At 40.0% G+C, this 24,620-nt stretch overlaps 1 protein-coding gene across 2 annotated transcripts in view; it reads left to right on the forward strand.

Moving 5' to 3' along the window:
• The window catches only part of SHQ1 (SHQ1, H/ACA ribonucleoprotein assembly factor), a 39,825-nt gene that overhangs the window by 12,275 nt on the left and 2,930 nt on the right, over window positions 1–24,620 (forward strand). For both annotated transcript variants that reach the window (XM_072347482.1, XM_072347483.1), the window contains 4 exons: window positions 1,835–1,989; window positions 3,606–3,659; window positions 5,493–5,616; window positions 7,711–7,831. In XM_072347482.1, the coding sequence (XP_072203583.1) occupies window positions 1,835–1,989; window positions 3,606–3,659; window positions 5,493–5,616; window positions 7,711–7,831 (454 nt within the window). The remainder of the gene's footprint in view (window positions 1–1,834; window positions 1,990–3,605; window positions 3,660–5,492; window positions 5,617–7,710; window positions 7,832–24,620) is intronic.

Here is a 24,620-nt window from a genome sequence, read left to right on the forward strand (position 1 = left end):
AAGAAAAGAATGCAGATTTATCTTCTATTGGTGATTCGGGGAATAATGCTGAACTGTGTTGCGTTAATGGCAAAACAGGGCAGAATTACCATAGTTTTGCTAAATTGCCATTTTGTATTTGGTTGTAGCAAATAGAAGAGATTGGCTTTCTTAAGATGGCATAAAAGTGGGAAGTTTTTTTGTGGGAGCCTGTAAACAAATGGAGGCTGGCTCGACTCCAGAGAAATGTTCAGCTCATAAAGAAGTTTCTGCAGGAATTTAAATCATGTATTTCATGGTTATGGAGCTGATAGGAACTTTCTTATTGTTTCTGAAGGAGAAATGCTCTGAAGTGTTTTTCCTAATTTGTGATCTGATGCCTTGAGATGAGGTGTGCATGTATGTATGTGCCTTTGGCATCACAAGGATTTGTTTCAAAGCAGTTATAAAATGAGGAGCCTCATAGCTCCTGGGATAAAGGTGACCGTGTATGTTAGAGGGCTTGTATCCCTGAGAGCATGGGTTGTATGCAATGGTTTGGGGACAGACATCTCTAAGCACATTTGTTTGTCATCCTTATGGTGAGGAGATAAGCAAGGGATGGAAGAAGCAGCTTGACTGACTGGTTTAACTAGCTAGGTATAGCTGGGGCAGGTTCTGGTGTTGCTGTTGCTTGCTCATATAAGGGAGTGGGACTTTTCGTTGCAGCAGAGTATCTGCTGTCATGCTGTAGCATGGCTCTTAGTCACTTTGTGGCTGACCAAAATGTGCCTGCTTCATCTCTGAGGTTCAGGAAACCAGAACTTAATGACCGTGATGTCTGCACTTTGTGCCATCTTGAATGGAGGTCTCTTAGCTCAGGCTTCTGGATGCTTTAATTTTCTGAATGACTTCTTGATTTACCCTGAGTCTGTATGGAGATGGCTTTTAGTCAGTCATCTGCTTAGTCTTTGCTGTTATTTTAAGGGAATTCTGCCATCCTCTCTGAAGTGCTTGGAGTACTCTTCAGGAGCTTTACCAGTCGGTATTCTCTCTCAGCTGTCCATGCCCATACCACAGTTCCCTAGAGGACTGCTGTGATGCATTATCGCTGTATGACAGCTGTGCGTAGTGGTGGTGTTTTCCTCCTGGAACACAGGAAAGGTACTGGGTGAGATGGTTCATTGGTTTGGCTCTGTGTAGCTGTTTTTAAATGAAAGGGGTGTGCTGAACATAAACCAAATGCCACGGTCACTGACACTGTAAACCACAGCTCTTTAGAAGGAGCTGCTGTTTGTACTGACATCAGTAGGCATAGGATTTTGGTCTTTCTTTGCTCTCCTTTACATGTCAGAAGGATTTAAGCAAGCAGTGTAAATGAATCTCCTAAATCATGCCTAAGTCTCAAGGCAAAATTAATGATGTTTAGGAATACAAAGAATTGCATCTTTCCTTTTCATCCTTCTCTGTTTCTTTAGTTCTTATTCTTCTAAAGTAAAAGTTGTATTTGTTTTTGTTCTGTCTTTTTATCTCCTATTCTGTGGACTTAAGGACCTAGTTACTGAGGTCTCAGTTGTGTACTTGTCTCTGCAAGACACCTGTGCATCCATAGAAATCCTTAGTGCTTTCAGAGGGCTTCATGGTTGCTGGTGTGTACACACAGTACTTGGCAGGCTGGAACTTCACTTTGAAAAAGAATATTACATATTTTAATAAATAATGAAAGTAAGAATGATTTAGGCTTTTTCCTGAGTGATAAATGACTTGTGATTAGTAACGCTGCTTCTTAAAGAGACTATCAAAGTAGTATGTTCACCTTTTAAAATGAAAGTGTCAGCTTTAAATTCATAATCAATTATCCTTTTACTTTTTGTAGTGATCTTCTCTGAGGAAGAGAGAGAACAGCTGAGGAAGTTCACAAATAAGTCCTATCTTCTGGATAAAAGAAGTCATCATCTTGTGTATCTTGGTTTGATTGACATCCTTCTGGCATATTGCTATGAAATCTGTGTCAATGAAGGAGACAAAAATGTAAGTAACATTTAAAAAAAGAAAAAAAAAGAGTAAATGTATGTAAATGTGCTGTTGTTTGGGGAACTTACCTTTTGAAGTGAACTTCCAACCACTGAAAATAGTAATTGAGTAAGTTAAAATGTTAAACATCATCTCTAGATTGTGGTGCATTTAGGGGTTGTTACAACTCTGAAATACTTCTTCTGGAGCAGCATTTTAGTTGTGGGAGAGAAGTGGAAGGAGATGGAGTTTACCAACAGTTCTGTTTCTTCCTAATTTGTAGTGTCTTGATTTAAGTAAGTATAGATTTCATAAAATAATGTTTTATATTTCTTTTTGAACCATTTCATAACAAATATGTTTGTGCTGATTTGGATTATGGGAAAGCTTAAGAAACCATTAAGTCTGTAGAACTGAGTCTGGGATGTAGTGTTTTATATAGATAATTGTTATACATTTTTCACAATATAGTTTTTCTTAGACTGATCTATTTTTGATTTTAAGCTTGTGCATTGAGTATAGAAAATGTTATTCGAAGTTCTCTGGAAAATGCAGTGAGCAATTTATGATCATGAAACCTGTGCACAGTTAAAAATGTTTTCTCTTTCCTGATATTCAAATATTGGAGGGAAGCAGGAATGCAGATGTGAAGTTTCAGTATTCTGGTGTTTATATCCTTTATAGGATATAAGAATGAGAAAAATTAGCAGAAGTCTTGTGCAGTCCTTTGCAAGCTTGTCTTTTTAAAGTGGCTTTGCTTCTCAGTTTTAGTGTTGTTCCTAACGTCTCTGCTGCTGATATTAACCAAGGAGATGTTTTCTCTATACTTTTAATCAGAATTTTGGAACATAAAACCATTTGATCCTAATCAGTCTGAACTATAGATTTTAGAATTGCAGGCAGGAGTGCACAGACCTGCTTGTTAACAGAAGAGTCATAGGGCTCTGCATTGCCTGTTACTGTTGCATGGTACTGCAACACATGAGAAACGTGTACCAATCTTGATCATTTTTTGATAGCACTGTATGGTATATGTGGGAAATGCATTGTCTTTGGCTTTTATTTTAACAGGAGAACCAAGACATTCAGGCTGTACAAATCTTTACTAGAGCCAGGATTATAGATCAAGGCTTCCTGGCTCTTAGCTGTAATCATCCCACTAGACCACACTACCACAGAAATACTACAAATTGATCACCCTTTAAGAATAACGACACTTTGTGTACTGTTGGCTTTAGGATCCTCTCTGAAAGCCAGAAGTCTTGAGCTGTTTTCACAAAGCAAGGCATTTTAACTTGAGCTGTTTTGATGTGCTGAGCAGATTTAAGTTTCTGTGCTTGCTAAAAGGGGGCAGAATTCCACTAAAATACTACACCAGTCAAAGAGTACTTGTATTTTAAAGACTTTGTGCATGAGCTAGATGTTCCCAATATAGAAACCTTTTCACTTAACATCTGCATCGCAATATAATTTTTAATACTGTCCTGCAACCATTTCAATGCACATAGTATAATTACTCCTTTATATTCACAAAGGTTCTTAAATTGCTGCCAGAACTTTATCTTAAACAGTTTGCCAGTGGTCTTGAATATGGAATTAGATAACTCCTGTTTTATGCTCTCCACTTAAATCAGGTTGAATCATCTTGGAATGTCAGGAAACTGAGTGCAACATTGTGCTGGCTGGAAGTAAGTTTAAAAAGTACATTTTGTGCTTTGTATTTGTGATTTATTTTTGGCCATGTGTGCATCTATCTACTAAGAACAAGAAAATAGAGCATTATAGCTCCTTGATCAGAAGTCATAGATCTCTTCCCATTTAACTGGCTAAAGCAGTGTTAAGATAGAGAAGGTGTAAAAAGCAGGGATTGATTTCTTTTGTCTTATAAGGCCTGCTCTGTTAGCAGGCCTCAGTTAAGCAGTTTATTGGCTACTTGTTAGAGTTTTGCTGCTGCATTTTTCTTCAGCCTTGTTAGTTCATTGCTCTGCACCTCTGGCTTGCTGCTTCTCTTGGCTGCAAATAAGGTGGCTTCTGGCATCTCTGTTCCACAGCATTGGCTTCAGGTTGTACAGCTGGGAAGTCCAGAAACATCTTCAAACCAAGCGATAGGAAATGTTCTTATAGGGTATGGCTTGGCCAGTAGACCATTACTTCTTGTGTGGGCAGCAAGCTAGAAGGGACTGTTTCTCATCCCTTGTATTACCAAGCCAAGTTCTCAGTTTGCAGGAGCAAATGTGAGATTTCTGTCAGGGTATTTGGGCTCAGTCCCACAATCATTTCTAGGAGTGGGGGAAGTTATATCTGGTAATAAGAACGTGCTCTGCTGACAACTGATGCGACAGGTCAGATAGCATTTGTTTGTGTGCATCTAGGTGTTCTGCAGTAGCAAGTCACAACAGAGTGCAGTTGAAGTGCAGCAATTGCCCTAACTCCTGAATTGCTTCAGTTCTGTGTCCTAGCATAGAGGATGAGTGCACACAGAGATCTCCTGCAGTAATGTAGCAGTTCTTGGCGCAGCTTGTGCCAACAGTATACTTCACACCCAGCAAATATAGTCTCCTGGCACCAAGCTGTTAATATCTATATCTGTTCCACTAACCATGTAGAGGCGGGTGTTTGCATCAATCTGTAAACAAGATTGCCTCAGCTATGGGCTGTTGGAACTGACTGCCATACACATACACACCTTAGGCTCTAAATATTAAATAACAAAATAGAAATGATTGGAATCTGGATCGGTAATCCATTAAAATGAAAAGTGGGTTGAGGTATGTAGTCATATAATGCAAGAAAGTGATCACAGACAGCAAAGCCTTTTTGAGTTTTAATAAATTGCGAGCACAAGATGCAATAAGTATTTTTATTTGAAACCGTAAATGGAATATTTTGTCTTTTGAAAATGAAAGCTGGAAAAGAAACTGCTCTCTTAAGAGTGTGTAGTAACTCACTAATTTGTCTGCTCTGACTCAAAGTTAGCAGTCTTCCTTACCGGTAGAGAAGGGCAGTGAGCTGCTTTCCCTGAGCAGATATGTTTATCCCTGTCTTAACTATCTGTAATTTTCATGAGAGGCAATCTTGTATCATTTTCAAAGATCTTATATCTACACATGTATTTTGTTAATATCATGTGGTTTTAATTTCTTCTATATTCTTAAAAGGCTTTTTATAGCTTCCCCTTATATACATAATAATGTGAGGCAGATGTAATTTATTGCTTTAATTTAAGGAATGGCAAAGTCTTAGGTTAGATGTTTAATGTTCCCTCAATTCTATTTTTAATGCAAAACCACCAAAATGTATAGAACTTCTGTTACCCTGCCATGCAGAGGAAATTTGCAGTATCTCATTCCTATTTTTAGCATGTTGACTTTCATCAAAGTGCAGATTATTTCAGATGCATGATACTTTAAGCTCTGCTTTTTGTCTATTCTACCATGAGTTTTTTTTCTAAAGGAAAAAGTAGTAGTTCCTTGTGTTGGAAGGTATGCAGACTAATGGTGATTTTCCACTGACACATGCAGTGTTTCACTAGCATTCATGATGTCCTGGTATCTTTTGGGAGAAGAGTGGTGTGCTATCCTCTTTACCGACATTTTGGATTGGTGACACGTGCCCTCAATGATACGGTCATGATACTGCAGCTAGGTAAGTTTGTCTTCTTTAAAAAAAAATTAAAAAAAATAAAACATCTCTTTAATTTTTGGGCCACTTTCACCAGAACTTGATGGCCTCATTCCTGCACATTTTCTGTTTTTGGGGCTTGGGAGATAGTAAAATTAGTGTACTTACTGGGAAAAAGCCTGTGAAGCCACTTGTTTACTAAGCAGTGGATGCAGTTGTGGTTTAAGCTCATTCCAGAGAGTTAACATAAAAGTGTTAGGAATATCGAACATTCAGGGCGGGGCTGGATGGGGCTTTGAGCAGCCTGGTCTAGAGGGAGGTGTCCCTTTGTGCGGCGGGGGGTTGGAACTAGATGGTCTTAAATGTCCTTTCCAACCCAAACCATTCTATGATCTCAGCACTGGAAAAATCTCTGATCAGAGCTGGTATCTCACCTAGATACAATCCAGCTATGTTTTGTTAAGCTTTGGGAGAAAGGTCTGTGGTGAAAGCTGGAGTGTCTGTTTTGAGCAGGCAGGAGCTGAGTTTGGCTAGAACTGCAACTCCACCAATGACAGGCCCGCTAAGGCCCATTAATGTAATCTAAAATCATGATTTATGAAGGTAGGCTTGTTGAAACTTAGTGTCATAGTCACTAATTTACATTGTTATGTGGCAGATGAGTAAATGTAGTGGATGTTGTAAATGATTCAAGCTGGCAGCTTGACAGTTAGAACCAAAAAGTTTAGCAAAATCTTAATTCCACATATAATTTCTTCTTAAAAGAGTGCACTTCATTGTAGTCAAAATAGTTGAGTTTGACAAGCCTGGCTTGACAAGCACTGAAGGTGATAGAATCTAAAGTTCATCACTTAACGCTTGGGGTTTTTTTCTTTTGCATTCTATCCTGACTTGTCAATTGCTTCTCTTCCAGACCAGTGTTGCTGTTATTTCAGTTCTGCTTGCTTTATGCTTTGCAAGTCTTTTCTCTACCCTGCCATCTTCTGCATCTTTTCACTTTCATTCTTTGTCAATATTTTTCCAGCCTGGATTTGCTGAACAACAACAAACAAATTTTGTACTCAAACAGCAGGGGGAGTTCTGATCTCTTTTTTGTATATATTCTGTAAAATGTAATTTCATCCATGTTGAGGTTTCATAGCCTAGGAGGAGCCTGTCTCTTGGGAGAAGGTTATTAGATTCCATTTGCAGTAGTGGTTGTTTTCATTTGAATGTTTTTCTTTTTCCCCTCATTAAACAGGGAAAATAATATTTTTTAGTGTTCCAGCACTTAACCCCTTAGCAACTTTCAAGCTAAGGTAGGTGATTCCAGCCAATTGCGAGTTATATTAATCAGTTCTCTTCATAAAGATTCATTGCCTATGGAGAAAAATAAACAGGCTGCAGAAGGACTTGTGTCTGTGGCATTGAGAAGATGTTCAAGCTTTTTGTTTTTTGAAATCGTTTTCAGCATTCATCAGCTGTATGTTAAATAGGACTTCTTTGAGCCTGAAATGGATTTTTTTCTGGAGGCTCCATTGGCCAAATTACTCTTTCTCAAAGAGGAGTAGAAGAAGTTCTTTTTGATTTACAATCGTGGTTGGATGCTAGGCAGTGGTATCACTTACATTGGCTTACGTGATTGCTGTGGTCCCGGCTACTGCATCCTGCAGTGGGCCTGTGTTTGCAACCTCTTTTGTTTTTTTTTCAACACAGATGTTTGCATAGACATAAAGAGAAATTATATTTCGTTGTTTTTTTTTTTCAGCAAGGGAATGACAGGGCGTAACTTTGTGAGTTACTTTACAGCTTAATTTATATGGCTGTGCTAAAGCTTGGGGCAGCACAGTACAGAGAAGAGGAAAGGAGAGGCTGAAGGAGGGGGCTGCTTCAGCTGTAGAGAAGTACTGGCATGGCTGTGCCTCCAGGCTGGAGTCTTGTGGAGATTCCTGCTGAAGTCAGGCTCTGCATCCACATGGATGTGGATGCTGAGGGGCACAGTCATCTAATTGCTGTTTGAGACTCTGGGTCCACTTAATATTATGTGGGTACAGTTAGCAAAATTACTTAAGGCCTCAGCGGGGAGCAGGATGATCTATAACAAACAAACACACAAACCTAATGAAAATGTACTTCCAGGAAGAGCTGCAGTTTTGAAATGTTTGCTGGACGTTCACAGGATTTTTAGGGAGAGCGACCCTGCCTACATCCTTAATGATCTCTTCATTACAGACTATTGCATCTGGATTCAAAAAATCAAGTAAGTTCTGAAGTTGCTACTGGTAAGGACAAAGTTTTTAGCGTGTTGTTTCTGTGGACAAATATCATTAAAACAACAAAAAAAAAAGTGCTGTGTTCCATAATGCAAATGTGTTTGGTCCTGACATTTAGTGATGTTGATTATCCCTGTATTCTTACAACGTGGTAGAAAACATTCAGTGCCTTTTTTATATAGTGGCATCTATGTAAGAGTTGTACTTTTACATAAGATGTGAATTTTCATTGGTATGATGATTTTTGGGGGGAAAAAAAAAGCTTTTGGGAAAATTCACGTTCAGGTTGAAGTTGCCTTGAAAAATGAATTCAGGAGAAAGTTATTTAATGCATCTTTCTCAAGTAAATGAGTTGCAGAACAGCCATATCACTGCTCCGTGTATCAGTGAATATAATGTCTAGGAAGTCAGCCATAAAAACCAATTTTTTTTTAAATACAGCAGAAGAAAATGTATGCTAGTATAAGTGACTGATGCATTAACACATTTACTCCAGACAAATACATTATGTACCAGTTAAGCAGAACTGACAGCTTCTGGAATGAGGGCAATTAAGCTATCTTTTTGTCATAATGACATGGCACAATAGTTGTCTGTCATTAGTAGAACAAGAGAAAGAGGAACTGTAGAAATCATTGCCTATTTTTAGGGTCTGAATTGGGAAAGCATTTAAGTGCGTGCTTAAGTCATTCTTGTTCTGTTTATCAGTAAAGCAAACGTATGTTTAAAGTTAAGTATGTTCTAAGTGAGCAGGGATGCCTTTTTTCTTTTATACATGTTAAAGGGAAGTACTAAGTTGACTTTTTTGTTCAGAAAATATGATTGCCCTGGTGAGAACAGGGGTTTCACATCTCCAGTTTCCTAAGGTGAGTGTGGCACACACTGTCCAGGGAAGGAAGCTTCTTATATCCCTCTGGTGATTGCCTCTATATGGAAGTTCTGAGAGTGGGGGATATTTCATGATATCTTTATGGTCTTTTAATGAAATTATTTGTGTCCAATCAGTCTGGATACTTTCTCTGTTTTGTTTCATAGTTGCTCTTTACTCCATGCAAGCTTCATTAACTTTCTTTGTCTCCATCTTCTCCATTCATATCTGTAGTCCCAGGTCACTCTTCAAGGATCTGTGAAGGGCTCTTTTCTTCCCCAAGAGACTGGGGCCGCTTCGCTTAAACAGCTAGAACAGATAGCGAGTTGTTCTTAGTGGAGAATCTGGGTGCTATATAAACAACTAAAGCAATGTTTTTAGCTCACCTGTACTGGTGGAGGAAACTGGGAGACACAGGTTTAGGAACAAAGCTTGTCTCAGGCAAAAAATGCAGTGGGTATGTCAAATGATAGTAAGAGGATAGCCTTATTTGATGTGAAGTTTCCAGGAATGGAACACCACTGGTGGTTACTAGCTTTTAAATTCCAGTGTGGGAACAAAACCTTATAGCCAGCAGTGTGCCAATAGCTGATTACAAATTTGGTTTGAGATCATCGTTTGGCTGTGGCTTAATTAGATGAATAAGTGAGTGTGTCACTGGACTGGCAGAAGATGATTTATTTTAAGCACAGTGTGTCTGGAATTGGAAACAATTAAGCTACTGAGTAAAAACAAATGCAGGTGGCTGATAGTCAATTGGATATGGTGAGTACAGTCTAGTTCTTTAGGGATCTTTCCAGATAAGCTGATTTCATTCAGTTGCCTGTTAGTTAGGAAAAAAAGGAGATTCCTGAAAGTATTGGTCAAAGTAAGATATTGGCAAGTGAAGTTTCATCCTTCAGTTTGCAGTCTTAAACATAGTTTTACCTGCTTTTTAGGTGTTTGGAGTCACAGAATTGTAGGGGCTGGAAGCATCTCATTAAGTTGCTTGTTAAGTTAATATTTTATCTGTTGCATAAAATGCATTGTAAAATTGTTTTTAACTGTTTGTTGGGTTTTGAAGGAAGGGAGCATGTTGCTCAACAAAATGAGAAGAAAAGGGAGAGTAAAGATTAACCTGGGTAACAAAAGCTATACAAAGACCTATGGAGGCAGCTTGTAGGAAGTCTTGGCAGGTGGTGTCAGCATTTATGTTGAAAAGCCAGTTGCAGCCAGATGGAAAATTGCATCTTTAACCCCTGAGGTCATAATGACATGTCATCACTTCATTTGATCGCCCTGCTAAGTGAGCTTATCATCTGCCCTGCTGTCACTTCTGTTATTACTTTCATTTCCATAATAAAATTAAATTTAATTTGTCTGGTTTGCATGCCTCTTTTTTTTTCCTGCAGGTCAGAGATTTTACAAACCACTGTGATACATATGGCGGCCTCTGAGGTGAATTTAGAACCAAATTTGTATTGCCAGTCTGAGCTTTTCTCCATATTTCACACTTCACTCTGGTACAAAAAGCAGGAGGTGAAGCAGAGATGATCCTTCAGGAAACAGGAGGTTGTCTCACAGCTGCATATGGGCTGCTGAGAGCAAGGGAAACAAATGTGGGTTTATCTCAGAACTCTTTCCCTTTTGGAGGAGAGTTTTGCCTGTGACCCCTTGCATCCTTTGTAGGTGGCAGAGCAGTTTGCCCACTGACTTGTGCTGTGTACACTCACAGCCTGATGTCTTCCTCCAGTGCTTTCTTTGTCTGCTGTTCCATGTATGTGTCCTCTCACAGACTGACTGTGATATCTGCTGGCTGTACCATAGCCAAGAGCAGAGCTGAGTGGCTCTTGTCACCCTGAGTTGCTGTCTAGGCAGGCAGTTAAGTGCATGTTCTTCTGTATTCCTTCAGAAGGAAACAATTGAGCCTATGCTAGTTTAAAATATTCCTATTTAAATACATGTTTAGTGTTAGGCATGTACCACTTCATTACTGGTAACTGTGTTTCCTGTGCTCAATTGGAGGTGAAACTGCTGGGGCCCATGGAAATTTTCCAGGGATTACTGCATGTGTTTGTGCACTGTTCTGTAGTTAATGCATCCCCAGATTTAATGGGTACAAGGAAAGCAGAAGAATAAGGCGTTTGGTCTCATAAAATGTGTTTATATTTTTCTGTAACTCGCCATCTCTTCTTATTGCAGAATGTTAGGAAGCCATGGTTTGTGTTGTGTATTGTTGTAGTTTTGACACAGTAAAGGAGAGCTGTTATGGCAGAAGAGATGAGCTGCTAAATTACTTCAGCATATCCCACGGAACTTTACCTGCCACTTTATTTTTTATCTGTGTAAAGGCTGCTTTAGGGTTTACATGCAATGATGTCACAACTTTGTGTTACAGAGTACGTATACTTGTACCTGAAACAAGCGTAATCCTGCTAATTTGGGTGACGTGGGTACAAATGCCACTTCAAACATGGACTGTTTGCTTTAGAGTTAAGAGCTGTGATTCCTGGTGGCGTTTGTGCAGTCTCTCTAGAAGCTGATATGTTATTCGAATTAACTAACTAAAAGCTAACTCAAGTATTCCTAAACACGTTAAGCCTGCTTCTTTTGATTTGCAGGTGATACCTACCCTAAAAGGTAGGCTACCTTCATAGCTCCATTCTCCTTTTCATCTCAGTTATAATGGAAACCTAGTCCTTGTTACAACATAATTACCTAGTCTGAAGCCAGCAGGGAGTTGCTGCTTTATGTGTAGGGTGTGAAGTTCTCTAAGTAAATGTAGGATTAATTACACTCACAGCATGTCGTCGGGGTGATGAGATTGACTGTGATTGTTCAACCCCCCCCTTTTCCTTTTCCCTGGGCTGTCTGCATTACTGTTTTAATCAATACAGTGCAATGTGGGCCTGAAGTTTTAAGGTCTGGCATTGCAAAGGCATCGAGGAGCATAGGTCTTCCAGGAAGAAATAAGATCATAAGTGACACTTAAGAATTTTAGTGCCATCTCACATCTCAGGTTTTAAAACAGAGGAGTAAGGATCTCTGTCTCCAGCATTATGGTTTTAGTCCATTGCACTGATAGAAGTTTGGTAGTGGGAAGATTCTTTGTATTTCTTGTGACTGCTTTGTCGGCTTTAAATGAATTTAAATATAAAGAAACTTAAAGGTATTTACACACTTGGGGATAAAAAAACCAAACCACTCAAATCCTGGGTTTGGACGTGTAAGGCAGCCTGCTGACATTTGTTCCAAAACCACACTGATAGTCACAGTAATGCACATAGCTTGCTGTTGTGCCCATCCAAACACACTGTACCACTGAAGGTTCAGAAGTCTTTCCTCAGTTTAAATATTTGTACAGCTGTCTGTCTTCTTAATTTACATTAAGTTCTCTATGGAGAATGTTATGTGCAGTGTTTTCCTTGCAGCTTGTTATCGTATGGGCTCCCTCATATAGTGTTCCGTGCTTGCTTTAAATGCAAAGAACATTTAGGTGCATGCAGATCATGTATGGCAGCCTTTCTGAAAAGAAATACTTCAGGCTTTTACTACACTTAGGAAACCATAATGTGGTGTATTTAAATTTGCGTAGTCAAGTAATTATGATCTTTTGGATGAATATAACTAGAATTTTGATATGTATTCCATCTATATGTTAAAATTATTTATTAGACTGATCTGCTGACATAAAAAAAAATCTGACCCAATTATTATTTGTTAAGATTTAGGAAACTCTGGGAGATTTAGTAGAAGCTATTTATTGTGGCATTTTTCTGTAGTGGTCTGGGCCTTTGTAAAGCTCCAAGTGTTTTAATAGAAGAAAAACAGGCTTTTAAATTTCTTTCAGTCCTCGCTTTTTTTTGCTACTTTTAGGGTTGGTGTTCATTAAAATTATTTATTCTTTGTGGTATTGTAGCATTCTTAAGAGTAACTTAGCTGTGACATCCAGCTAAGGACTGTGCTGCCTAATGAGGGGTGCATGGAGTAGATGTTGACTGTGAACATCTATTAGAAAAACACAAATTTCAGAAAGGAGGATTTAGGAACAAAACTGCACTAACAGATCTTTTAATGATACACTACTGGTGTGTTAGTTTATTAAACTCTCTATTTGTGTGTGTGTGTGTGTGGGGGGGGGGGGGGGGAATTGTTAACAGAAGGGTTTTGGTGGTTTAAAGCATTCCCAAATGTTAGAGGAATATGCAGATGTTCAGCTGTTAACCTCTTGGATTCAGCAGCCATGATTTGGGAGAACAAAAGAACAGCAGTTGTATATTCTGGATGAAAATCCTGCTGCTGGGTTCTGTGGGATTAAACTGAGCTGCACGGTGTTTAAAGTACTTCTTCCAGTTTTATCCTTACTTAAGATCTCAACTCTCAGTATTGTATTTTATGTGAATGACTGTTTCATGCTCAGTGGCACTTTGCCTTGGCTGTAGCTCAGGTGTCACTTTTCCTTGTTTGCTGCCCATGGTAAGTATAGTTTAGTGAAGGCTGTGACCATTTCAGGTTTGTTAAAGTTCCAAGTTTTCAAAGTAGGCGGCGCAGAGAAAAAACTGTTTCCATGTTGCTGCTTTGAGAGCAACCTTGCTTTAGCATCTGCTTTTAGTGTCTGTTCTGATGCAGCTAGCTATATTACTTATCAGACAACAGCCTCATTGCCGTCTGTGGTACAAGGGATGAAGCAAAAAATCTTGATACTGCTCGTGGTCGTACCTTCCAGCTGAATGCAGCAAGAAAGCTGTTTCATCTGGTTGTACAGGTGTTGTTCTTAGTGTCCTGTGATGGCTTGCAATGGTAGCTCACAACTGTAAGCCTCAGTTTTTCTAATTCCTTCTTAGCAGGCTTTACGTGCTGGCATTACTGCTGCTGGCAGCGAGTTCAGTGCAGCGCTGCAAGTGCTTACTGTCCCAAGTAATCAGGCTGTATTAGATTTGCTTTTCATTCACTTCTTTGGTGGCCTGTAGCAGTGTATTAACTGTCAGATGTCCCAGCTGGTTTTCAAGCTTCTACTGAGCATGGGAGTGGCTGCTTCAAATCACAGAATTGTAGGCGGTTGGAAGGGACCTCTAGAGGTCATTGAGTCCAACCCCCCTGCCAAAGCAGGTTCCCTACACCAAGGAACACCAAATGGTCTCTTCTCAGGCTCTTTGGGGTCCATTTTCTGCATGCCTCTGTTTGCATACTACCAAGTGTTGGAATTCCTAGTGTGCATTACAGGAAGTACTGGAAAAAAAGAAGGAACCGGGAAGAGATGAGTTCTTTTATTACTTCATGAAGTGAAGATGGTCCATGTTTTCAGAGTGTTTATCTGAGTACTGTCCAATATCCTTAGCAATATGTAAGAAAGTGCTGTGCATCTTTTTATAGATAAAAATTCATGGTAACATTAGAAACAGTTCTTTTTTTAAGTAGAGAATATGATTTGAACAGATGAGTTGCACAGACTGACCCAGATTGGCAACATATGCTTATTTGAACAACATGTGTTTTAATACAATCAAGTCTAAGATGGCACACTTACAGTAAAGGATTGTAGATCGTAGTCAAGGGTTGAAGAATAGGACGTATTTAATGGCAATAGCTCCAGGAAAAATAGCTTGGGTCATGCTTGAGAACTCCTGGAACCTGAGTCTGTGTGCCTCTCTCAGTAGGTAAGAGAGCAGTGAGTGCAGAAGAGGCAGAATAGAGTCATTTCTCAGAAGGTGGTATCATTTGTGGGACAGCTCACACTGATTCCAGCCTCTGCTTCTCAAAATGAGGTTGAGAATTGGAAAAAACAACGGGAGCAAAGGCTCCCTGAATGTGTTGGATTGACTTGTGGTGTGGCAAGAGTGGGGAAAAAACATTGTAGTTCACTGGTAAGGAAGTTAGAAGTGTTGGACACATCTGCAAGTATAATAGGCAGAGATTTCTGTTGTCTGTTGTGTGACATAATTAAAGGTAAAATCCCAAAACACATCTGGTTGACCATGGACTTGCACCAGCAGTATGTTCTGATGTTTTTCTGGTCAAGGGTAGCTATGAGTTGGCTCATTCTCCATTGGTTATCGAGTTCCTCTTTACAGTCTTCTTTGTTTCAATCAAGGTAGCATAGCTCAGAAGCGTACCTTGTATTTCAAATGCCAACCATGGGTCTCATACAGAAACAATGGGAGGTTCTTTACAATTTATTTTTCTAAAGTAGCTTTTCCTAGCCATAAGAAGGGAGTGCTGTCATTTGGCACGTAGAACCTAAGTAAGGGCTCACTGATTTATTGAAGACAGTGTTGGCTGTTGATGCTTGAATTTGGTGGAGAACCCACATTTATTTTCGTGCCAAGTCATTTGCTTTTAATCCTCAGTGAGATCACGGTTCTTTGATTTAAAAATAGTAGCTAAGAATTTGCAAGCACGTTGTGCTTCTCATCTTTCCCTGTTTTGATGCATGTTTTTAATATAGGTTCTTTTTGTTTACTGTCATCCTGTGCTGCTGTGCTTCTTGTTAAATATTGCATCTTATTTAAGGCCTGAGCTGTCACTTCAATTGTCTGTAGAGCAGTAGGTGTGTGCAGAGCACTTTGTAAATAACAATACCCAAGTAATATAATATATAACTTAAGAGGCTTAAAGCAAAACATTGTTTGCCCTGAAGGCTGAGAAGTGTGATAGACAGGTGGATATAATGCCAGAAATTCTCCTTTATATGTTTTAGCGAGCCCTGTAAAACATGGATTTTTAACAAGGGATTTAATCTCTCCTCCCAGCTGCTAGCTGCAATTCCCTTTGATGTTTTTCCTCTCCTTTCCTCTGTTTGTTTTTTTCTTACTTATTCCATCACTTTTCTATGGTTTGTATTCCTCCAAGCTGTGTCTGAGTGCACCTTGCTGTGGGTAGAGAAGGGAGAAAAGAAAGCCATTTTTTTCCCCCTCAGGCAATTGCTTTGATTTCCCGAAGTTGTTGGGAGGCAGCTCCTTTCTGCCTGCAGAAGGGTCAGCAGTGGGTATCATGTCTTGCAGCCTGCACGTCTCAGCTGGCTCTTCTGCCTCCATTTGGGGAAGGCAGTGCTTGTGCAGGAGGAGTGTGCAGCTGTGATCAAAGTGGGAGCTGATCAGTGGGCTGCTAATGCCTTCCTGCTTTCTTTTCAGCCCTCTCTGGAGTGGGCTTGGTTCAGTGAGTGGGGCATTATCATCATTTCAGTGCCTAAAGGTAGAATCACACCCTGGAGTCCCTGGTACTAGGAGCCCTACAAGCATTGTGGGATGATGGGGAGGAGGTGATAGCAGGCTGATCAGTTTGGGCCCCGGCAGCTGTCCTGCTGGGACCTTGCAAAGTGCTCATGTCTGGTGTCTTTCTGTGCTGAGATCATGTAAGTTGGCAGGGATATGTCACTGGGATGGCTGCAGGTTGGGGTTGCCATTGGGGTGTTGTGGGTTTTGGTCAGGGTGCTGATCTACCTGACTAGGATTTCTGTTGTTAGGGTGGTAAATCCAATTGTAAAGGGGCAGGATCCTGTTTTTATAAGGTATTCTTAACAGTGCCCTTAAGTCTATTTGTTATCATTGTTTCCATTATCTTTCCTCATGCATGGTGACTTCACTAGCATTATTCTGACATTAAAGTTCACGTTTTATGCACTTTCTGTGGCCATCTTTCATCACCATGTTATAGTACAAACTGTGTGATTTTCAGTGTTAGGAATTCAAGATTCTGGATCATGAGAGGAGATGGTAAAGACTAAGTTACATGTAATGGCAGCTGAGATATTTAAGAGCAAGATGAGTCTCATGTAGAATGAGTGTTAGCATTCCATTTCTGTAACAGAGTCAATATTTGCCATCACAGTTCACAATCTGTTCCTTTCTCTGCATCTGTTTTGTGGTGAGTTATCTGTTCACCACTTGTTATTTTATTTATCATTTAGAACTTTGAATGCTGTGCCATTGTTAGATATGTAGGCTTGTTGCAACTCACTGAAGCTATTTTGGCGACATCGAACTGTTTGTAAAATCACAGACTATTCTTAAAGTATAAGCACTGATCCCTTTTTATCGTCCAGTATTAATTACAAGTTATTTTTTCTTATGCATATTTTCATAATAACATACACATAACTAAGCTGTACTTGATTTCTTTTATAATATGATATGCTTAGTTACAACTAACTAAAAAGGCCAAGTAATTAAAGTAAAATATTACACTGGAAAGCTTCGTCTTTGTTTAAAATATTTATAAATAGGAAATTCAGCTCATAAAGTCTTCAGATTAATTATAAAAGAAGTGCTGTGGAATTTCAGAAAAAATACGGAAAGTCACTTGAAATGTTCAGATTTATTAACATACAGTCACTTAAACTGAAATGATGGTGCTGTGCTTTGTATTTGATTTATGCTTAACAAACTGTAGTACTTTAAGCTATGTAGATAGCAGTTCATGTTTACAAGGTTGCAAGTTGGATTGCAGCATATCACTCTTAGCTCCTGAATTCATGCAGTGTCCTTTGAAATGCAGAATTTCGAGATGAAAGAGGTTTATATTTCCCTTAAGCCCATTGGATTCTTCCACATCAGCCATTGTTTTGTGCTCAGGACTGCTCTCTGCTACCTGAAGACATATCGTGGGTTTCTCTTGGCTGTTCCCTCTTGTCTGGAAAATACATCTCTCTGTACTACGCCTTGAACTCAGCACTCCCGTTTTATCTTGTGATTTTCCTATGATTAAGGTAAAAATTTGGCATGCAGCAAATACTTCTCCAATCACCACTTCGATGTCTGCAAGGGAAGAAGGGGAAAATGAGCTTGTGACTTTCGTACAACAAACCCAGTCTTTGTGCCCTGGTTTCTTCATGTTCTCTGACATTTCCATCATGCAGAAGGCAGCATGTGCAGTAGCCGGTCTAAGTGTGGATGAGCTCCTTGATATAGCCATGCTGTGGTCTTCCTCTATCCCACTGCACACACAGCTGCGTTCTCTCTGCTTTTTCTCATGGGGGGGATTATTTCAGATCTACCTCTGAATATTTTCATCAAATATGTAGGAATATAAAATCTTTTTCAACTCATAGCCTCTCAAATTTGATTGAAGTTGCCTATTATTTCTAAGAGTTGTTATAAGGGAAATCATTATCACTAAGTGTAGAGATTGTCTAACTGCACAGATCTGATTTATTTAGGCTAAAAATGACAACCTATTACCTTGAGAAATTGAGAAAATTAATTTTTATATGCAGTTGCATGAAATATCCTGAATAGACTGGACACATTATTTTAGCCCCTGGCTTTTCATAAGGAAACTTAGAAACTAAGTTGTTTTTAGCTTTGTATTCCGGAGACTGTTTATTTCCTATAAAGGCAGTGGTTAACATGGCACTACATCCCGTGAACAAATGTTGTGTTGCATTTACACTCATCTGTCTTCTTTTTGCTGCAGATAATGTGGAAGATTAGTTAAAGTTTAGGTCAATTTCTTACCTGAGTCCTGAAGAAAATTGTTCTGTTTCTCCTTCACAAACGCATTAAATTCAGCTTTGTTCTTACATTACCTTTGGTGCTCATTGATCAGAGCTAATGAGATTTTAATGGGGTTATTTATTGGTTCTGCCTCTCTCTATAAAAATGTATAATAAACTAAGTAGGTGGAACTGTTGAATAGTGCAGTTTGCGTTGTCTCGCTGGCTATTAATGGCACTACCTTTGCTGTGATTCTTCAGATCTCATAAAGCAAATAGGATTCTGATGGACCACCTTTAAGATGGTTCATTTCAGTAAAAATGATAAAATAACAAAAATCTGGAAACAATGATTTAGTAGATGTTACTTATTCTATAAATAAGTGTCTTTAAGGAATTTTGTGGCATTACTCTCCATTTTTGTAGGAGGGAATGGAAAATGTTTGACTTTCAGGCTTTTCTGCTCATTAGGGACCTGTGGTATTGTCTGTGCAAGGATAAAATATTATCTGTATTCTGAATGAATGTGCTTCTTTCCAAGAAAGAGATGCCCTTTGTGTCAGTTAATGGGTGTATTTTCTTTTCCACTTCATGCCTCAGACTTGAGGGTAGTGTTGTTCTGCTTCATTAAGTTTTAGTAGTGCTTTGCTGTTGAGGCTGGTTGTGTTCCCAGAACTGGACAAAATAAAATCTGTGAGTAGTTCCCCAGTCTTGCAGGAAATTGGAGGAAAAGGGTATGTAAGGTACTTTGCAATAAGAGCAAATCATTATTATGGTCTGTAATGTAGCAGAGTTTGCAGATAGGTAAAGTGTTTGTCTCTGTTTAAAATGTACCAAGACTACAGTCTCTGCCATTAATTTCACTTAGACCTTGATTTCATTTGCTACTTCCAACAAATAAACCTTGTGAGAAGTCTCCTAAGCATTCTGCGAAGCCTTTGACGTGGTCCCTCACCACATCTTTCTCTCTAAGTTGGAGAGGAGTGGATTCGAAGGATGAACTGTACAATGGATTAGGAATTGTCTGTCTGGACACAGACAAAGGGTTATGATTAATGGTTCTGTGTCAGGGTGGAGGCCGGTCATGAGCGGTGTCCCTCAGGGGTCAGTCCTGGGACTGGTGCTCTTCAGCATCTTCATCAGTGACATAGATGATGGCATCGAGTGCACCCTCAGCAAGTTTGTGGATGGTACCAAGCTGAGTGGTGCCGTCAATACATTGGAAGGAAGGAAGGAAAACCATCCAGAGGGACCTGGACAGGTTGGAGAAGTGAGCCTGTGTTAACCTAATGAGGTTCGATAAGGCCAAGTGCAGGGTGCTGCAATTGGGTTGGGGCAACCCCAGGTAATTTTATAAACTGGGGGAAGATCTCCTTGAGGGCAGCCCTGCGGAGAGGCACCTGTGGGTCCTCGTGGACAAGAAGCTGGACATGAGCCAGCAGTGTGTGCTTGTGGTCTGGAAGGCCAACTGTGGTTTGGGCTGCATTAAGAAAGGGGTGGCGAGCAGGGACAGGGAGGTGATTGTCCCTCTCTAATCAGCACTTGTGAGGCCCCATCTGTAGTACTGTGTCCAGGCCTGGGGCCCCCAATACAGGAAGGATGTGGAACTCTTGGAGCAGGTCCAGAGGAGGCCAGTAAGATGATCAGAGGGCTGGAGCACCTCTCCTGTGAGGAAAGGTCGAAGGAACTGGGCTTATTTAGATTAGAGAAGAGAAGGCTCTGAGGAAACCTCTTTGCGGTCTTCCAGTACTTGAAGGGAACGTATAAGCAGGAGGGGGAATGGCTGTTTACAAGAGTGGACAGTGATAGGACAAGGGGGAATGGTTTTAAACTAAGACAGAGGAGGTTTAGGTTAGATATTAGGAGAAAGTCTTTTACACAGAGAGTGGTGATGCACTGGAACAGGTTGCCCAGGGAGGCTGTGGTTGCCCCATCCCTGGTGGCATTCCAGGCCAGGCTGGATGTGGCTCTGGGCAGCCTGGGCTGGTGGTTGGTGGTTCTGCATATAGCAGGGGGAAAAGAGGGGTTGAAACCGGATGATCATTGTGGTCCTTTTCAACCCAGGCCATTCTATGATTCTGTGTGATTCTATGATTGCAGGGCTCATTCTAAGCTTGCATTTTCAAAACTATTTCTGTGTGGTTAGAAGTCCTTGAATAGTGAAGCACTCATTAAGAATGACCTTGGAAGGGGGGAATGGTATCTCACATAAAACACATGCTATAAGGTGTAATTGAATCAGAGGCTCTTATCTCTGTGCGGATTCTGAAGCTTGTTTTCTTTCCTAACCAGTGACTGTAGTAGTTTGGGCAACTGAATGGTGTGTTTGGTGTGAGATTCTTAGGGTTGTTGCTAAATGTCCATTTGTGAGGATTGTTTCCCTGAACTGGAGGATTTTTTGTTATCTAATCTTTATTAGTGACCACTTATGCTTGTCTGAGCCTGTTGACCCAGGTGTTTCTACTTTAATGAAGTTATCCTCTGCAGCCAATGTCATTCTTGTTATTACTTCTGTGTTTTACAGTCAGAGTTGATCAAACTTGGCCTTTTTCATGGCTTGAATATTTTATTAAAATCAAATTGTCCTTCAATTCTGTATTGTAATAATGGGAAAACAATTCTAAACAGCTAGGAAGAAAAAATATGTATGTAATGATTCAAGTGTGGAGAGATGTTTGATCTTGTTGGTTGCCAGTGACAGTCCATGCACCAGCAACAGTGATGTATTGCAGGCTGTCCTCACCCAGTCTTGTGGCAAGGTGGGTAATTGTTATCCCTTACAGTTTAACCAGTGCTTTAGTGTCTTGTGCATACTTCCATTCCACACCTTCATCTGAACTGCCAGGACTCAGCTTTGGGATAGTATCTGGTGATGCCTGAGATAGCATTAATTCCAGAATTGCTTTAATTCTTATGATGCCTCTAGCTAAAAAGAGGTTGTGGGAAGTTGTAATTAATGCTGCTAGGTATGTAATTTGGAACACATTTAAAGTGGTTTGCTCTTGGCTGGTTGTACTGCTTGTTATCTTACCTGTTTTATCTGAGAAAATGGGTGTGTGAAACTTTCTCTCATAAGTGTGAATTTTGCCAGGCCGTGTTGAGAAGGGTTGTTTAAATGTAGGCAGCTGCTTTCTCCTTAAACTGGATAACTTCTCGTGCAGTAATTATATAATATTTAGACAGCTGAGGGTACTGCATGATCCAGCAGTCAGAAAGGCTTTAGCTTAATGCTGCAGCTTTGCTGTGAGATGAATCTGAGGTGTCCAGAGCCTCAGTTGGCTGGAGGTGAGTTACCCAACTGCTTTGTGTTTGTCAGCCCTGCTGACTGGCACAGCATGATCATAGTTTGAAGTTGAATGCATCTTGAGGAATTGTTGGCCTAGAAGGGCTGGCTGCTTGGCAATAGGACAGGCCCATTTTCTTCTTTGGTGCAACTTACAACACTACGAAGGCAAGTCTGCACTTGAAGTATCTACTGTTTCTTTGAGATTTGTTTATCTTGCCTGTAAGGCTTAAAGGTAATTAATGTAAAGTGTTTTACATGTAAAATAGGGCTTGTCAGCTCTGTAGAGCCAAGTTAGCATTGCTAGCACGGAGGACTGATTCCCATTGTAACACAATTAATAGGCTCTAACCACATTGGAACAGCATCATATAACAAGGCTTTGGGTATAAATCTTGGTTCCAAGACCAGTTAGGTTGCATTCAAGCACCAGGCTGGTAACCAAAGCAGTTGTCACTGTCTTTGATATGTAGGTGCATGTGCTTTGTTGCTTTTGTGCTGTACTTGGGTACAAACAGCTCAATCTGCCATGACAGCACTTGTGCTCTGTAGGCTGACTTGATTGTGATTGAGCAATGGTAGACAGGAGGAAAATGCTATTGCACTGCAGTTGTGGTTTGTATCTGTTTTACACCTAGTTTGCACCACAAACTTCACAAAAGCTGATGTTTGTATACATCTGTAAATGCAAAGTCACACATGATTCAGTAGAAATAATCTATTGTTTACAAAGACAGGAGCAAGCTAGAACTTGTACTCCTACAAGCAAATACTGTTCCATAGTGAAATGGTACTGGCTCCAGTTTTTGAAGGCTGTCAGGCCTCCCATGTTTGCAAATGCTTTGCACAGTATTTTCAGTATGCAACTATACCACCTGCTGTGGCCGGGTGACTTTGGTGGGCTTTCCTTCTAGCTGTTGTTGAACCTCCCTGCAAAAGCTCTTCTGATACTTTCTTTTTGCACAGTTGTTACTTTTTTACTATCTAAGATGTATGAAACAGAATTTTTCTTCTAGCACACGGAGAGTCTCTTCTGCTTTCTAGACCAGGTTTATACAGCACCTCTGTCTTGAAGTTTTAATTTCAGACTTGGTGGCAGAGACCCGAGGTGCCTTGTTGTTACCTGTTCCTCAAAGCTGTGCCTTAAACAAAACACGCATCTGAATAGCTTAACCTGTAATTAAACATTTTCCTTAAGCAACTGACATCTTGATAACTAATAATTACCTTGTGTGGCACCTTTAAAGCCTATTAGGCAGGTTTATGTAAGAACACTATTACCATAATAATAAGATATCATTACCACAAATGCGCATACTGAATGAGCGTGTCTTAAAGTAATCATGCAATTCCATTAATCATACTTGAAAAATTAACGTATTTGCTGTTTAATCTCTAAAATGCTACTCTGAAGGGCTTGGGAAACAGCAGGACTTGTTTACAGCAAGTCTGTAGTGCATGATATCTCATTGCTGGTGTCTCAGTTTTGTTTCCTGAGTTGTTGCTTACTTTTCAACCAAGGAAATCATCAGTTCAGACTCAGTATCCCTCGGAAGCATTTTCATGCTCTGATTTCTGTGCTTTTTGCCTCGTTTTTGTCCAGAGAATAACACCACCTTTTCTGAAGGCTGATGTGTAATGCACTCCTGAAATTCAGTTTTCCTTGAAATCAGTTAATTGCCTTAATTGAGATGGACCGATACATACCAACTGTAATACTGCTAAGGAAAAGGAGGAAAAACTCATAGTGCTGTTATTCAATTCTTTTTTATGTTTTTCATAGAAGAAACTGGAAAGTTTGGGAGTGGAGTTGTCTGCTTTTATCTGCAGATTTGTCAGAAACGTGAGACTTTGAGGCTTTCCTTCTATTTGAAATGTTGAGGTCTGCAGACTTCCCAGTTTTTCTGGAAGAGACTTGATGAGTGAAGCGGATGGTGGGAGGGAAATGTTTCATCTCCTAAGAAATCTGAGTAACCGAAAGTGGCTTTTTTGTACTGTTTTAAATCCAGTTAAAATCAAATACCTGATGCATCACAGAGCTAAAAAATGGCAATGGGCTTTGGGCAGCCTGGTCCAGGAGGTGTCCCAGCCCATGGTGGTGGACTGGGGCTTAGATGGTCTTCAAGATCTCTTCCAACTCAAACTGTACTAAGATTTGATGAAAATAATGTTTTAGGTTATTAATGACTGCTCAGAAGACTCCTGTTCTTGTTGGCTTGACGTGGTTTTGGGGTGTCCATGCAGTTGCAGATGGTTGTGTAGGTCTGCGTGAAGCCTTCACCCTTGCTCAATAACGAAACATGCTCTGTGACCTTGTGTGCAGTGCTGGCTGTCACAGCTCCACGGGACACAGCTGTGACAACTGAAGCAAAGCAGTTGTAGATATCAGGAGGACAGATGGAGTTGTTGGCCTTTTGCAGGCATTTACTCATTCAAGCAGAGTGTGTGTTTGTGCTGTTGCTGTTAGGATGGCAGGGCAGGCTGTTTGAACAATGGCATCTTCTGATAATCCTTTGTAAAGATGAAAAGCATGTCTTCTCCCTGTAGTTCTAACCTAGCTTTTGAGGAAAAGGAGCACACGTGAATCTTGAAGCCACAGTTGTTTTACAAGTTAATTATCATTATCTTGTAGTCTCTTTTGATCAAATAGGAGGTAAGCTGAGCTATTCAGAAGAATGCCTTCTGTAGCTTTATGCTGTCCAGTGAGACCAGTGTTTGGCTGCTGCCGTCAGGCACCACGTTTTCATTTCTTTTAATTCATTGATGGAAATGCACTTGAGTATACAGTGCTCAGAAGCTCGCAGCTTTAGACAGGCCATTCTTTTATCTGTCGGTTGTACCACATCTCATCATAGGAAACCAATGTGTAGAGTCAGGCACTGTATTTTTTTTCTCACCTCTTATCGTTAGTAATCTGGAGCATAGTGGAGTATTTATTAATGTAAAAATATGCATAGTGCCATACATCTCCTTTATACTTGACTCTTTCCTGTGGCAAATTCCTATTCATAAGGTGTTCACATTGTAAGAGAACAGTGAAAGAGGAGGAGGGAGTTCTAAGTGATTTCAAGGATCTCACAGGAAACATACCTATGAAAGTGGAGGTGCAAACAAAAACGCACATAGTATTTCAGGAAACGAAGTGACGGAAGTGACGGAAGAAATGTGTGGATAAACAGAACTTGAAAAATTGGTTGTCATTAATGGCAGATGAAG

Source organism: Excalfactoria chinensis, chromosome 12, assembly GCF_039878825.1.
Source record: "Excalfactoria chinensis isolate bCotChi1 chromosome 12, bCotChi1.hap2, whole genome shotgun sequence".
NCBI classification, from domain to species: Eukaryota; Metazoa; Chordata; class Aves; order Galliformes; family Phasianidae; genus Excalfactoria; species Excalfactoria chinensis.